General features: G+C 44.1%; 1 protein-coding gene across 1 annotated transcript in view; it reads left to right on the top strand.

Annotated features, from left to right (window-relative positions):
* Nucleotides 1–16169, top strand: part of ADAMTS5 (ADAM metallopeptidase with thrombospondin type 1 motif 5) — a 143907-nt gene extending 127738 nt beyond the window's left edge. The window contains exon 8 of the mRNA XM_068270594.1: nucleotides 14028–16169. Coding sequence (XP_068126695.1) covers nucleotides 14028–14583 — 556 coding nt within the window. The 3' untranslated portion in view covers nucleotides 14584–16169. The remainder of the gene's footprint in view (nucleotides 1–14027) is intronic.
* Nucleotides 16170–16401: the final 232 nt, after the last annotated feature.

Genomic DNA, 16401 nt, shown 5'->3' with positions numbered 1-16401 from the left:
GGATTAGGTTTTTTCCCACGGGCTGAGTGCTCAAGATGCAGACAAGCCTGCCTCTGTGTAATGTTTACAAACAACATTGCTGCTGTCATTGTATCACAGGAAGAAATAATCATTTTCTAATAAAGCTGTTTGCAGCTAGATTTGCTGTGTAAACTATCTAAACTTTACATAAGATATATAGACAAGTTACTTGTTATAGTTAGTTTTTCATCTCGGATCTGCTTTAATTGTGTAAATACCGGTAAAATTGTGGGCACTGTATTTTTCCAATGTTTAGTAAGTATTGCCCTATATGTGCAAATATAAGTTAAAGATAGTTGGGGACCACAGAAGTGAGAATCTACGCTACATCTGTGGCTCTCAAAGCCTGATGCACTGTAGTTTCTGCGCCGTGGCTTTCAGCAGTCCCAAGCCAAACCCTGCTTGCTGCGGCCACAGACTTCCTGCTAAGGGTAAGGAGCCAGTTTCATTGGCTCCTTACCAGGTGATCACTATGAGCTAATCACAGTGACCAACAAACGGCATTATGAAAAAAAAAAGACTCTGGTCCTTAAAGTGAATGAGAATCAAATGTTTAAAAAAATCCAGATACTTATCTAAGGAGAGGGAAGGCTCTGGGACCTATAAAGCCTTTCCTCTCCTCTCCTGGTCCCCATTCCCGGGTTGGCTCTCCCGTAGCAGTATTCCATTAATTTGGTCAAATACTGCTGTCTCCGCCACCAAAGGGAGGCTTCAGAAGTCTTCTGGAGCCCAAGTACTCCAGAAGGTGGGCCGCTCCATACTGCGCACGTGCGGACACCCTCTCTCGCATACTCGCGCGTGCGCAGTGTGGAGCTGCCTGTCTTCAAGAGGACACGGTTCCCGAGGACTTCCGAAGTCCCTCGAATCGGGGAATTCAAACGGAGGTGCTACCGCCGCAAGGAGGGGATCGGGAGAGGAGAGGGAAGGCTCTATAGAACACAGCCTTCCCTGTCCTTAGGTAAGTATCTAGCTTTTTTTTTTTTTTTAAAAAACTAAAAAAACTATTCCCATTAAAGTAAACTAGAAACGGATTAAGCTAAAGATTTAACACTTACCCGGGGCTTCCTCCAGCTCCATAAGCATGTCTGAGTCCCTCGCCCTCCTCCTGCCATTCAGCCACTATCAGCCCCGGCATCTGGCTCAGCCGCATCAGTCGGAGTCTTCTGCGCATGCGCAGGAGGTCCGCACATGCGCAGAGGACCCCGACTGACGTGGCTGAACCAGTTTCTTCATGCATACTAACTACACCCATGAAACGTAATACGGCTACAATATTTATTATTTTACATTTTTCCCTCTTTAACGTTACCCTGCCATAAAACTTCAAGTATTTTTGTAAAACCGAGAAAATGGTACACGTAGCCACAAAACAATTCAGAGGCCTTTTGTTTTACCCATTTGGCGCGGCGCCGACAGTGATTGCAGAACGCTTTCTCCATCAGGTCGTTCCTGTTCTAAAAAAAAGGTTGATTCTAATCTAATACGTTTTGCCTGTCAGACTCATTTTAAGTCGTCAGTGCACTGAGGCTAAACAGATGACGTTAAAATGAACTGAGTAAGTTACTTTTTTTAGTGCGGCCCACTGCGGAGCCTCCTCACCCTGCCAACATCTCCCTTCACTCAGCTATGAAAGATGCTGAATCCGCTGCTGCTGCAGCCTCTAATGGAAGACTGAGTGCTGCTAATGTGAAAATACAATCTGAGAGGGAATGAGAACAGAATTCCTTAGCCTGCAAATTGGCCTTCGCTGCATGCACCACTAACGCGGCCCGCTTGTTTAAATGACTACGCCGCTCGATCCATTCCATTTTAAGGAGCTATTTAAATGCTACAGCACTTCACTCAGAATAGACCTCAACGCAACTTTACTTACCAGTTATCGATGTGTTAAAGTGACCCTCCGTCTGGACACTCTGGAAAGCTCAAATGTAAACAGCACATTCCTCAGGAGCAGCGCAGTGTATACCAGGCAGTACAAAGGCGTACATTAAAAATGAGCCCTGAAAAAAATGGGGCACGGTGATGCCGATAATGACATCTTGCTACTGAGGTTATTTAATGTTTTAGGGCATTTCTAAATAATTTCTTAGCAACAAGATGTCATTACCAGTATCTATCATACATTACCTTGTCTGAGCAATCGCATCTCCTCCACTTCCTGGTTAGTTTGCAGAAGTCCTGCAGCCAGCCAATCATCATGCGGGGACTGAAGCAACAAGATGATTGGCTGGCTGCAGGACAGATGAAGACTAACAAGGAAGTGGAGGAGATGTGATCACCCGGGACCAGGTAATGTATAGCTACATCTCTGCCTACTCTCACACTGAACCCTCCCTCTACCCCCCCCCCCCCCCCCCCCCCCAGGTGTCTAACCTTAACCACTCCACCCCTGCTGCCTAACCCTAACTTCTCCAACCTGGCTGCCTGACCCTAACCACTCCACCCCTAACACTAACCACTTCCCATCCGCTGCCTTACCCTAACCACTTCACCCCAGCTGACCCTCACCTTCCTGACTAGTTAAACCTACAGTTAAAGCCACGATTAGCAGCAAGGAGCTTAACTTATGGTGCCTGATAAATAGCGGGTGCTATTTATCGGGCTCCATAATTTACCCTTCTTGATGCTAATTGTGGCTTTTACTATTTTTTGCTGGAGCTCATGCTGCACCATTTTTATCTGCTTCAGTATGGAGAGGCCAGTAGAACAACTCTGCACGTAAAATATCAGGCCGCCATTGAACACCCCACATTATTAGCATTATCATATATCATCGTATATAAGCTGACTTTTTGACACACACATTTTGGGTTTACAGTGGGGCTCAGCTAATTCGCACGTGATATGTGAGCAGTTTTCAGTGCATCGAAAGGGGAACCATGGATTAAGAGGTGCAAGGTTAAAGTTTCGCTCTCCAGTTGATGCTTTTTCAAGACTAAACAATTACCTCTGTTGGAAATCATTGGGGCAGATTCCCTAAACTACAAATAGCATAATGCATAAGGGCATTATGAAAGCATTGTGCATGCTGTGTGTATAATGGTAACGTCCTGATAATGTCCTATCGAGCCCTAGGGAAGAGTGGATAAGAGGTTTTGCTCTCTGCAAGCAATATCTGCTGGTCCAGCCAATTTCCTCGACAGGAAACTGCCCATTGACTTTCGACTTCCTGTAGTGCTGCTTTACAGCATTCAATAAACCACAACAGCAACATACCCTGGGCTTCTCCTACCTCTGCTGGAAGCAGACATGGAGACTTCCATCAAACCCGTATGCCTTCTCATATATAGGCATATTCACTAAAGTTAGTAAAATTGATGTGTGCAAATAGCACACGCCAACTTAACAGATACTTATGCAAATACGTACACCACTGATGTAGCAGACATTTCACATTTAGCACAACCTGCGTTACCTTTGTTAACTTTTTGTATTGTAAAATGCCACCACTGCTATGGCCACTTTCTTTGTTCAAACGAGTCCAAAGAAGAATTGCTGAGACATTATTGTATTTACGGTAGATAATTCTATAGTCCACATAATGATTGTCAGCTGGATAGACTCTTTGTAGTCATTTACTAAATGGATTACACACACACCACTTAACGACCAGCTAACGCCGATAGGCGGCGGCTGGTCGTTTGTGGGTTTCCATGGTAGCGGCCGTTCCATGTCAGTTCATGGAGGGTGTCTCCGTGAACAGCCTGCGAGCCTCCAATCGCGGCTCACAGGCTAAATGTAAACACGCGGGGAAGAAATCCCCACTGTTTACATCATACGGCGCTGCTGCGCAGCTGCGCCGTAAAGGAGATCGGCAATCCCCGGCCTCTGATTGGCCGGGGATCACCAGCATCTGATAGGCTGAAGCCTGTCAGAGGCGGCGCAGGATGGATCGCCGTCCTGTGCCACCCAGAAAGAGGAGGGGAGGGAGGGAAAGGGAGCGAGGCTGGGAATCGCTGCGGAGGGGGGCTTTGAGGAGTCCCCCCCGCTCGGCCACACAGAGCGGCGGCGATCAGACCCCACCAGCAGGACATCCCCCTAGTGGGGAAAAAAGGGGGGAAGTCTGATCGCCCTGCCTTTTACCCGATCTGTGCTGCAGGCTGGAGAGCCCACGCAGCACAGATGTAACAAAACACCCCTGGTCCATAAGTGGTTAAAGTGTCTGGATTTTGTTTTCCTTTACCACGGCTAAATGAAAGAAGTCACTTGTAATAGTGACAAAATGTCTCCCAGGCCAGGACACAAAAAGGTGTCTAGTTTAACTTATAAACCCAGCAGGATTATGTTTTTCAGCCACAGTTATAATGCAATCAGGGTCAAGGCAGAGGCACCAGGGCTATCTGATACTAGAGGCACATTTGGCTATCTAAACGGGGAGGGGAGCTACCTAATACTGGGAAACATCTTACTATCAAAACTGGGGAGGGGGCTACCTACTATGGACGGTACATCTGGCCATTTAAACTGGGGAGGGGGGTACCATTATGAGGGCTCATATGACTAAATTGGGCAGGAGGCTACCTGATACTGGGGGCACATCTGGCTATCTAAACAGGGAGGCAGGCTGCCTAATACTACCTGAATACTACCAAGCATTTTGAGTCCTATGAGAGAAATGCGCTAGAGAAATGTTATTGTATTATTATTGTACCTATATAATATTGGGGGCACATCTGGCTACCTATACTGGGACGGGCACAATTTGGAATCTCCGCCTCTAGTGCTGAAGAACCTTGTCCTTGACCCTTGTTGCAATATTTGGTCATGTACATCATGTAGCAAAGTGCCCTTGTGTCTATAAACACTTCAAAAAAAATCTTTACCAGCCGTTTAAGAATTTATTTCAATATCAACCTTCAGCTCTTGATAAAACACGTCCATTATTTCCCATTTTAACCATAAGCACTATTGATGCAGTTCGGCCAATATCCTGTAAGAGTAATGAATTGTATATTAAAGGACAGCTTTTATGTGGGCTATTCTGAGAAGAAATCTGACTTGGTGGAAATGTAATTAGAGATATTGGACTCCACAGAAACAGGGAAATGCTATTTATAGGGCAGGGTGCCGAAAAAACAATTCTTGCTTCAAAGATTTGGCTGCCGAGTTTTGGCGTCTCAAAATAGCTTCTTTTCCACGTAAGGAGCCCAGGAGCTGAAGCTTCCTGCTTACGCTGCAGCCAACATAACAACTTCTCTGCCATTAAATATTATGCTGCACTAGCATCTCCCGTTAATGGTGTTTATTCATAAGGCAAACTGCATCTCAGCAAGAGCAAATGAGAAACCAGGCGATAGAAGAATAAGCCCACCTGAAAAAAATTCCATGGTTGCTTGGTGTCTTGGCTGTCTGTGGTCAGCCTGTAAATGGGATCTCTGTCATGGGACTGCTAATATCTTCAAGTGTCCCTATTTAGAAGTACACAGAATATCATGCATGCAAACCAGATATGTCATGCAGAAATGGATTAAAGGATACCCGAAGTGACATGATGAGATAGACGTGTATGTACAGTGCCTAGCACACTAATAACTATGCTGTGTTCCTTTTTTTCTTTTTCTGCCTGAAAGAGTTAAATATCAGGTATGTAAGTGGCTTACTCAGTCCTGACTCAGACAGGAAGTGACTACAGTGTGACCCACACTGATAAAAAATTCTAACTATAAAACACTTTCCTAGCAGAAAATGGCTTCTGAGAGCAGGAAGGAGATACAAAGGGGAATGTCTTATTCTCCACCTGCAAGTCTGCACCTGTCAAAGTCCTTGTGCTGCCATGCAACTTCCAAAGGCAACAGTATGTGGCTTGTTGTTAAAGATACTCACAGTTTTCCCTCTTTCTATTTGTCTAATTGGTTCACAAGTCTGCACAAAGCAGAAGGTGAAATGTATTGCTCTCTTCATACCTTTCACGCTTCATTGCATTTAATGCAGTAACAATTAAATTCCACAAAAAGGGCTTCTACTCTTGCAAATTTTCTGTAGTTTCCCATAAAAGACTCATGCGTGATGATGTAAAGCACAGAGAAGCCCCATCAAGCCTTATGAGTTTTGCAGCAGCCTTTTCCCATATACATGAAGTCATCTGAGCAGTTTACCTGGAGAGTGGAGCCTAAACGTTGCCAGAGGCATACATTAAAGAAGGGATCACGTAAATTCAAAATATCAATAACAATGTTTTTTTTTATCATTTCTTCATCTTTATCTACGCTAGAATATACTAACATAACGGTATTCAAAGGGCATGGGGTAAAGCCGAAATTTATAAGTATCATCTATAACAATGTTTTTTTTTATTATTTCATCTTTATCTGCATTAGAATAATACTAACATTCCCCTCCCTTACACATAGCCTTAAGACCCCCCTGCCTAACCATAAAAAAACCCTTTCTAATGGCTAACCCTAAGACCTCCCTTCCAGATGCCTCACCTTAAAAACATGTTGTGTACCTTGTTGTGCTCTGTCAGCTGTCAATACAGTGTTTAAGAAGCCTTCTGATGCCTATCCCTGAGACCCCCCTTCCTGATGCCCAACCCTAAAACCCACTTCCTGACGCCTAACCCTAAAATCTTCCTATCTGATGCCTAACTGTAACGATCGGTGTAACACAGAGAGGGTCTGATTACCGGTGATCTGCAGTATCACCAAGAATGCAGATATATACCCGATTATTGATGATCTGCAGTATCACCAATAATCAGATATATCTCTAACCTCTGGACACCTGAGTGATGAGAGTGTATTGGTGCAACAGTAATACTTTGAGGACCGCACCTGAAGATCAGGTGCTAGAGCAATAAGGAGTATTGCTCCGCAACAAGTTCCTTCCGTTAGTCTGAACTCTCCGCAGGGAGGAGTCAGGCTGAGAGGGGAAGGACAGAACGTGAGTGACACCAATGAGGGAGTGTCACTGACAGATCTTTGAACTATCTCTTAACAGGCGAGATAGTTCTCGAGGTCGGGCAGGCCAGGTCGTTAACACACGGACAGATAAAGTACAGAGACAGAAGACAGATGCAGAATCCTAAGGCTAGCAGAGTTTGGCAACAGAGTATCAAATAATCAACAATTCCTAGACTAAGGTGTGAGTTCCTTGGTCATCAACACCTTGGAAACTGGTCTAGATATTAACACAGATAATAACAGAATTCCTAGACTAAGGTGTGAGTTCCTTGGTCATCAACACCTTGGAAACTGGTCTAATATAACACAGATACTGACAAGGTTTGAGTGCTACCACGTAGTGATCGCAACGCCAGACACCAGAGGAATGACCAGCACCCAGTATATATACACCAGCGCTCTCCTGCGCCTCCCCTAAGTGCTGGACCAATGAAACCTGAAAGAATTGTCAGCTGACCGGCCTGGTCAGCTGACACCCCTCTGGATGTCATAAATGTTCTGCCTCTCCGCGCGCGCACGCGTCCTTCTGAATCTGTGTGGACTATCAGTCCCAGCCACACCAGATATGTGTTGTAATGCCTCTGCTGTTTTGGATGCGGAATCCGCCGCACCGCTGTCCGAGCGTGCGGCGTTTTCTCCACGTTCAGCAGTACAGACAGAAGTAGGCCTATGCGTGCAAATCGCCGCGTCGGACGCGGAATCCGCCGCCCTGTTCTCTGGGCATGCGGCGGTTTCTCCGCGCTCCGTCAGGCCAGTGAATGCAGATCCCTGCGCGCAAGCTGCCATGTTGAACGCCGAATCAGCCGCCTTACTCTGAGTACTAGCGGCGGCTTTTCCGCGTTCTCACACTAACCCTAAAACCCTTCTTTGTGATGGTTACCCCTAAAACCCCCCTTCCTGATGCCTAGCCATAAAGCCCTCATTCCTGACATATAACTCAAAGACCCCCCCCTCCTCACTTCCTGACGCCTAAACCTAAAACCCCCGCTTCCTGATGCCTAACTCTAAATCCCTCCTTTCTGATGCCTAACCATAAAACCCCTTTCCTGACACCTAACCCTAAAACCCCCCTTCCTGACACCTAACCCTAAAACCCCCCTTCCTGATGCCTAACCCTAAAAAAAAACCCTTCCTGACGCTTAACCCTAAAACCCTCCTTTCTGATGCCTAACCATAAAATCCCCCTTCCTCCTCCACAAATAATGTAAGTACAAAAAAAAAAAAAATCTGAAACAATACATTTCAAAATGATAATTAACAAAATATTAATTCTCAAAACTAATTTCAAAAGGATACTTCTCAAAATAACAAATTTCAGTTGGACGGGCCCAGCACCCAAATTTCTCCTTTTGACGCCCAATAGCCGATATTTTGCATTAGTACCCATGGGGCGCCCAAATAGTCCATAAGAGAACCTTTCCATCTTCAGGCCTTCTTCACCCATGGATGGCGGAGGATGTAATTAGGCAATGCAGGATTTCATGTGAGGAGAATCCTTCACAGAAGCTCGTCATAAGTAGGCAAAGGTAGCTCAGGATAAGACCAAAGGTTTCCTGGGCTTCACACAGTTCGCTTGGCAAGTCTGCCGCCTGCTTTCTGAGCGGGAACTGTGACTGGAGCCTCTAGAATTAATGCAACTTTTGTTATTCAAGAGCTTTTCATGTTAAATTGGTAATCTGCTGAAATGATGTCTGAAGAGGCCTACGTTGCGTTGATTCATTGCTATCCTTGTCAGCAGATGTAATTTCTGGCACTCGACTGTTTATCTATTAGTTATGTGATTTCCCAATAGGAGAGCGCTCGCTCTGTATGTGTTTTGTGATAAGATTATTCAGGTTTTCACTTTGCATTTTCTCTTTAACTGACGAGATAATTCTCAGGAAAAAAAAGTGGGTGTTTCTGAGCCGCCAGCCGTAAACAAAAGCGGAAGCAAATATTAAAATGTTATCGTGTTTGCGCCATAAATTTGCATGAGGCGCTTGTTTGGAGAGGAAATAGGCTGTTGTTCTTTTTCCTCAGGAGGGGGCGTAGGAGAAAATAGTCTATAAATGAAAAACACTTTTTTTTATGGAATCCTGGAGGCATGGCGGTGAATAAGTCAGTTTATGGCTATGTCCTTGTCACCGAGACATGAAGGCAGACAGGTTTTATCAAATTGTAGCACATCTATAAAGCCTGAGTCAATGCAGCTCTAAGCATTTTATTCCCGCATGCCCTTACAGGAGATCTGATAAAGGAACCGTAGTGTCATATAGTCGAAAGTATAAATTATTCAGGATGCCCATTCAGGACTACTGACCTGAGAAGGATACGGGAGGCTGCCATATTTATTTCCTATTAAACAAAGCAGAGTGGCTGGCTGTCCTGCTGATCCTCTCATAGACCCTGAATAAGCATGCAAATCATATTTTCAACTTATATATATTCACAAATACTTCAGGTAAAAAAGGCGGAGCCTGCTATGTTTAGCTCTGTGTTAAAGCGGGAACTGAAATTAGATTTAAAACAAAAACTTACTGGGGCTTACCAACAGCCATCCTTTACCACGCCGGTCCTCCACGAGCCTCCGTTCTCCCACTCCGTTCCGTACCTTGACTTGGAAGTCGAGGCCAACGCAGCCCTGCCAAGTGTATCCTTTTTACGCATTCCCATCTGCAATAGTACTATTGTGGACTATAACTCGAAGAAGGATACGTGTGGCCAGAGTCGCGCCACAGGCGCAGTGGCCTGGAGGTGAAACCGAAAGTAGCTGGCGGCAGGAGAACGGAGGCTCGTGGAGGACCGGCGTGGGACAGGATGGCTGCTGGGGGCTTGCAGAAGCCCCAGGTAAGTGAAACAGTTTTTTTTAAACCTAACTTCAGTTCTGCTTTAAAGCTTCCAGGATCGGTGGGTCTCAGGGTTAATAACTCACCCTCTGGTGCATATTTTTTTTGGCAGGACAGTCATAGCCATGGCCAGGTTTGATGGAAAGCAACTAAGGCCATGGCCTAGGGCACCAGAAAGCAATGGGCTGGCAGCCGCTGTCTTGCTCAGGCAGTTAAATTGCCAAACATGTAATGGCAGCAGTCAAAGATGCGGACATTACGGGACAGGGGGAGAACAGCACATCATGTTGGAAGAACAGGACAAGGGAAGCACAGGAACAGGGCGCGTGGGCAGTGGGGTTGGTGACAGCGAGCCTTGCACAGAAAAATATACAAATCCGGCCCTGGTCATGGCCTTTCTGTTCTTAGTCTTCCAAAGCACTGTCCACCCCCAAATGACTCCATAAAAATGGAAATTGCATTCACCAAAATGTATTTTTTTATAAAGCAAAATAGTGAAATTTGGTCTGCTAGCAATTAGAACAGTCAGGCCCAACATCTTGCAATTTACCCAACTGGCGGAAATAATGGTGATACCCATAGAACGAGGGGTTAATTTTTCACATTTTGTATTGATGATCATAGCTGTTGCGTTTTTCCACAGGGGTCTGTCCTGTGCTTCGCCTCCGCGAGAAGGACAGAGGATTTGACGGCCACAAAGGAATCTATTAGGCAATCTGTACAGACACACATTAATGAGAGCCCTTGAGATCAGGCCGGTGCAAGCAGAATTCCAAAGAAACAATGAGCAGTAAAACAGGCCGGCTTCTAACAAGAGACTGAAGTGGATCTATAATTTAAAAGTCCTCCTCTCTATCAAATTCAAAGACTAGCGTTCCTTTATTTATTTATTTATTTATTTATTTTTTGCCCAATGCTTTCATGAGTTAAAACAGCCATTCATTAAAGTGGACCTGAACTCTGGCACAGGACAGAAGGAAAACACAGAGAAATGCACTCTGTATGCATTTAGAGAGTTTAGCCTGTTTAATTCCCCCTCATTTGTGTCTAATCACAAGTTGTAATTTGATCTCTCCCCTGTGTCCACTGATTGCCACCTGATTGATAAGCTCATTTGAAAGCACAGGATGTTAACAATATGTCTTCTTCCATGAAATCAGGAAGTAGACAAAATGCAGATTTATTTTGATTTGTTTTAAAGGTTATTGTGCTATTGCATATCTTTTAGAGCAGAGAGGAAGTTCTGAGGTCAGGTCCACTTTTAAAAAATGTTGATCTGTGACATGCGTTCCACGTGAATTTTGCTGTATACCAGTCTCGGTGTTAGCGGAGAGGGAGCGACGGTTTGCTACAGGAAGCAGGTTATCTCGCGCAAGAGGAAATGAGAAACATCGCCTTGTTAAACAGCAGCGCTCGCCACAGGAAGTTAATGCTGGTTAGGAATGGAAAAATAAAATCATAGATTCGCATTTGTCAAATACAAAGAGTCAAAGGGAGAGACTGTGATTGTTTTCTATGCTTGATACGCTATGTGATTGCCCTGTTTGCAGGGGGAGAAATTAAATATATTTATGTGTTTATTTATAGAGATTGCACCATGTGGGTTTATTGTTCGTTGTAAATGGCAGTATTAGGAGGATTGTGAGGGCAGAATGTAGAATTTGTCTCTTGTGGTTCTGTGTGACAGTGGATGTAAGACAATCCCCAGCAGTGAACACTGCAGGCGATACATAGAAGCGGAGCCAGAAAACAAGTCTTTTCTCTTGCTTCCCTACAAAGCATACAATGCGTTTTTCCAAAATATCAACAGATATTTATGTCTTTACAGTGCACATCCAACCAAAATCCTTTTTTCTGTTTTTTGTTTTGTTTTATTTAGAGCTTGAAAGAGTGGGGAAGGGTTGGTTTTATGGCCATGTGTGCTCTGGCCTCAGATAGTCCCCACTTCCTGTGGCGGTGATAGGTGAACAGGAAGTAATGCCAAATGTCTCCTGCGGGGACACAAATGCTAAAAAAAGAAAAATATTTTTTTTTTAATTTTAGTCAGTGGTGTAGCTAAGGAGCTGTGGACCCTGATGCAAGTTTTACATTGGGGTCCCCCAAGCACTCTTTATATCACAATTGATACGGAGCACCAAAACCTGCCACGGTCATTCACAGTATTAGAGGTGCAAGGAGGGGATGGGGAACCATTTGTTAATGATTACTGCTATTCACAGCATCTATAGAAGTGAATATTACTAGCACAGGACCAATAGAGAGCTAATACTGTGGTTGAGGGAGGGCCCTACGGGGGCCCCGCTGGCTCCAGGGCCTCAATACACTCGCAACCTCTGCAACCCCTATTGCTACGCCACTGATTTTAATTGATGTATGACAGCTTTCAATTATCCTGTTAAGATAAACCACTATTTATTGGGTGGCATGGTGAAATAGCGGATAGCACTCTAGCCGTGCAGCGCTGGGTCCCTGGTTTGAATTTCAGTTTGAATGTTCTCTTGGTGTCTGCATGGGTTTCCTCTGGGCACTCCGGTTGCCCTCCAAAACATACAGATAAGTTACGGTAATTGGCTTACCCCTTAATTGGCCCTAGACTATGATGGGCATATCACTACGGAGCAGATAAAAATGGCACAGAACAAGCGCCTATAAAAATGGTGCCACCGTAGGCGGCAATAGTGCAAGCCATGATTAGCAGCAAAAAGGTTAAATTATGGCGCCCGATAAATAGTGGCCGTCTAGTGCCCGCTGTTTATCGCACACCATAATTTAATCTCCTTGCCGCAAATCGCGGCTTTTACTATTGCCGCATGGTGGCAGGGAGTAGGTAGAGGCAGGGGGGTTAGTGTTAGGCAACGGGGGTGGAGTAGTTCAGTGTTAGGCAGCGGGGGGGGGGACAGTAGTCTTAAGTTAGGCAACTGGGCTGGAGCGGTTACAGTTAGGCATAGGTAGAGGGAGGGTTCAGTGGGAGAGTAGGAGGGGGGATTGTATACATTACCTGGTCCCAGACAATTGCAACCCCTCCCCACTTCCTTGTTAATTTGAATGAGCCCGGCAGCCAGCCAATCACCACGCGGCTTCAGTCCCCGCATGGTGATTGGCTGGTTGCAGGACTCTTGCAAACTAAACAGGAAGTGGAAAGGAAACGCCGGGACCGGGTAATGTATGAGAAATGCTGCTAATGACATCTGATTACTAAGGTTATTTAACGTTTTAGGACATTTCTTTAGTAGCAAGATGCCAGTATCGACATCACCCTGCACCATTTTTTTGCAGTGCCTCATTTGAATGTACCCATATCACTATAGTAGGGATTAGATTGTGAGCCCCTCTGATGGACAGTTAGTGACAAAACCATATATTTTGTATAGCACTGCAGGAGATGTAAGCACTATATAAATACTAAGTAAATAATAAACAGCAATAAAAAGCTAGCTGAAGTTCCAACACATATTTAGTATACTCAAAACTAAAATAGAAAGAATTTTTTTAACACTGGGGCCATGGGCGTCCGCACATAGGGGTAAAATGCCCCCCGCCAAACAAATGTCGTGTCCGTCCCCGCTGCCTATCATGTTAACAGTGAGGCAGCATCAGACCTCCGGTCAGCCAGCAACCAGTGAGAAGCGGGTGCTAGTACCTCATGGACACCGCTCTGATATGCGGAAGTGATGTCATATGTCACTTCCGCATATGCAGCATGGTATCCCGAGGGGGTACCATGCGCCCGATTCTTACTGGTCGCCGGCTAATCGGAGATCTGAGTGATGCTGCCTGTTACATGATAGGCAGCGGGGAAGGATGGGACACGTCACGTTGAGTAGGATGGGGGTCCCTGTCACTACCTAAAACTGGGGTGCTCCTGTCACCACCTAAACTAGGGAGGTCCCTGTCACTAATCATTGGAGGTCCCTGTCTTTACCTAAATTGACCTACACCCATCAGATTGACAGGAAATTTCCCAATGTTCGATTGTTTTCAACATGACTGATTAGCTTCTGATCGAGAAAGGGATCTATTTTGAGATCAGTACTGCACAAAATCGCTTTCTCGATTAGAAGCAGATCGGACATGTTAGAAATGATTAATCAACTGGAAATGCCCTGTTGATCTGATGGGTGTGTACAAAGCCTTGGAGTGGCCTTCATGAATGCTAAAATCAAATTTGAATGGGTTAAAAGTTAACCAAGCCTGGTCCTCTTTCAAAAATATTGTATTGTAAAATTAAAAAGGTGATTCAGTAAGATGCCATAATGTACTTCTCTTTTTTGTTCTACAGCAAAGGCTACACGGATATTGTAAAGATTCCAGAAGGAGCCACCCATATCAAGGTGAAGCAATACAAGGCCAAAGATCAGACCAAGTTCACAGCTTACTTGGCGTTAAAAAAGAAAACGGGAGAGTATATCATTAACGGGAAATATATGATTTCTACTTCTGAGACCATCATAGAATTGAACGGGTTTGCCATGAACTACAGTGGCTGGAGCCATGCTGAGGATTCCTATCACAGCATGGGGCATTCAGCCATCAAGGAGGTTCTCGTTGTCCAGATTCTGGCCACAGATATCAATAAACCTATTGATGTACGCTACAGCTTCTTTGTGCCGGCCAAACAAAGTATCACCACAAACAGCCTAAATAATAATATTGTTCCTCAGAGCACCCAACCCCTGTGGGTTACTGGTCCGTGGTTGTCCTGCTCTAGAACATGTGACACCGGCTGGCACACCAGGACTGTCCAGTGCCAAGATGGACAAGGGAAGTTAGCAAAGGGATGCCTACTGTCTCAGAGACCATCAGCGTTTAAGCAGTGCTTACTCAAGAAATGTTAACCAAAGGATAAACTTTGTCTACAACGACACAGTCCTGAGTACTGTGTAAAAATAGATCTAGCAAGACAGATGTTAAGGTTTAGACAAGGCTTTGTTTGAGCTGTCGCAAAACAATCCAAGGGCTCTACAGAACATAGCCTGATAGGGAAATACCTTTTAAGACTACACTTGGGCTGTCCAACAAACCTTGAACGTCAGCAGCATATGAAACCTCAACAAGTAGGTGATGGTATGGAAACAGGCTGTGTTCATGTCGACATCACCTACCTCTCGAGTAGAAAAGCCTTGAAGAACATCTGCTAACTTATACTTGTCAACGGCATGTAGGTTATATTTGTGGTGTTTTTTTCTTTGTAAATACATGTCAGTATGTGTGTCACTTTACACGTCACTTGCTTCTTTTGTCAAGCAGAGTGATCGACCAAAGTAGAGGTGCAGCTTGGTTGACGAATCGCCATTTGGTTCGGAAACAGCTGCAAGTATTTACTGGAAAACGGAGCTTGCTTCTGTTCACCACCCCCATTGTTTCCGTTTATGTTTATGTTTTTTTGTTTTGTTTTAGTTTTGCTGATGAGTTGGCATGTGTGATCTTTAAGACATCTGTTTACAAATTGTAACAACCAACCAAAATGAAAAGTACAGGCATCTGTTTAAGTAGAGAGCCAACCTTTAAAGGGCATCAACATGTGAATTTGAAAACAAAAGAAAAACAATAGTCCTCCCAGACGATATTTCATTCTCCTTATCTGGACAAGATGTGTTTTATTAGAGTTATTCTTTTGTGGGAATAAGGCCCAGAAAATCAAAAGAGGCTGCAAAATCATTTTGCATTGAGGCCTTCTTCATTCATGGTAGTGCAAGTGGTTTGTAGAGTTAATGTACTATAACTTTGTCAAAAGACATTGCTACATTATTATTATGGGTTATTGTGTTGTAAGCGGGCTTGGTAGTTAGATTTGGCAGCTGCCTGACTTATTTTATATGAAAAAGCTGAACAATTTAGTAATCAGAAACAACCTCTCCATATAAAAATAACACTTTCTGAATCATCAAAGTAGTGGCCATGATAGTATTATTAGATGCACTCAACCACTTGGAGAAATACACTGACCAGGGGCATTTTTATAAAGAATTCTAAATATACCGGTTTGGTAACAGAGGGAGACACAGAACAGAGGTGACACAGAGGGGGACAATGGAGGCACAGGGGGGCATAGAGGAGGTACAGAAGACATAGATGGCATAGAGTTTTGACTAATGGACATATTCAGGTTAAGAACAAACCTACAGTCCATAACTCGTTTTTTAACCAGTGACTACGTGTATTTTCCTCAGATGAGATCAATCGATCAGATTTATGGGATCGCAAGTAATCAGAAGAAATTGATAAATTGTTCCAATAAATGTGTCAGTTAGGGCACTTTCTCTCTTCAGATACGATGATAAAAACCAACATTTCGATTTAGAAAATTCTGTACTCCAATTGACCATAGAATCGTTTGTGCTGATTATCTCCAAATACTGCAATGTTTTCTGTACAATTCGATGGTAAAAATCTGATCCAATGCTCACATCTGGGGAAAATATTGTACCATTAATGGTCACCTTAAGAGGTGTGAGATGTAATCTAAAATATAATTATCTTTAGTATTTAGTATTTTCCTAATTGAATGAAAAACAATGTACAAGTACTTTTAAAAAAAAAAAATTAAAAGCTATTTTTTGTACTAATAACTAAAACACAAATGAAAAAAATGTCTGCACATTCCCTTGAAATAGACTGAAATAGCACTGGCTATTAGACAGAGGATTGAAGCA

Source organism: Hyperolius riggenbachi, chromosome 2 (genome assembly GCF_040937935.1).
Source record: "Hyperolius riggenbachi isolate aHypRig1 chromosome 2, aHypRig1.pri, whole genome shotgun sequence".
NCBI lineage: Eukaryota > Metazoa > Chordata > Amphibia > Anura > Hyperoliidae > Hyperolius > Hyperolius riggenbachi.
The sequence above is the reverse complement of the archived record's forward strand: the minus strand, read 5'-3'. Positions and strand labels throughout refer to the sequence as shown.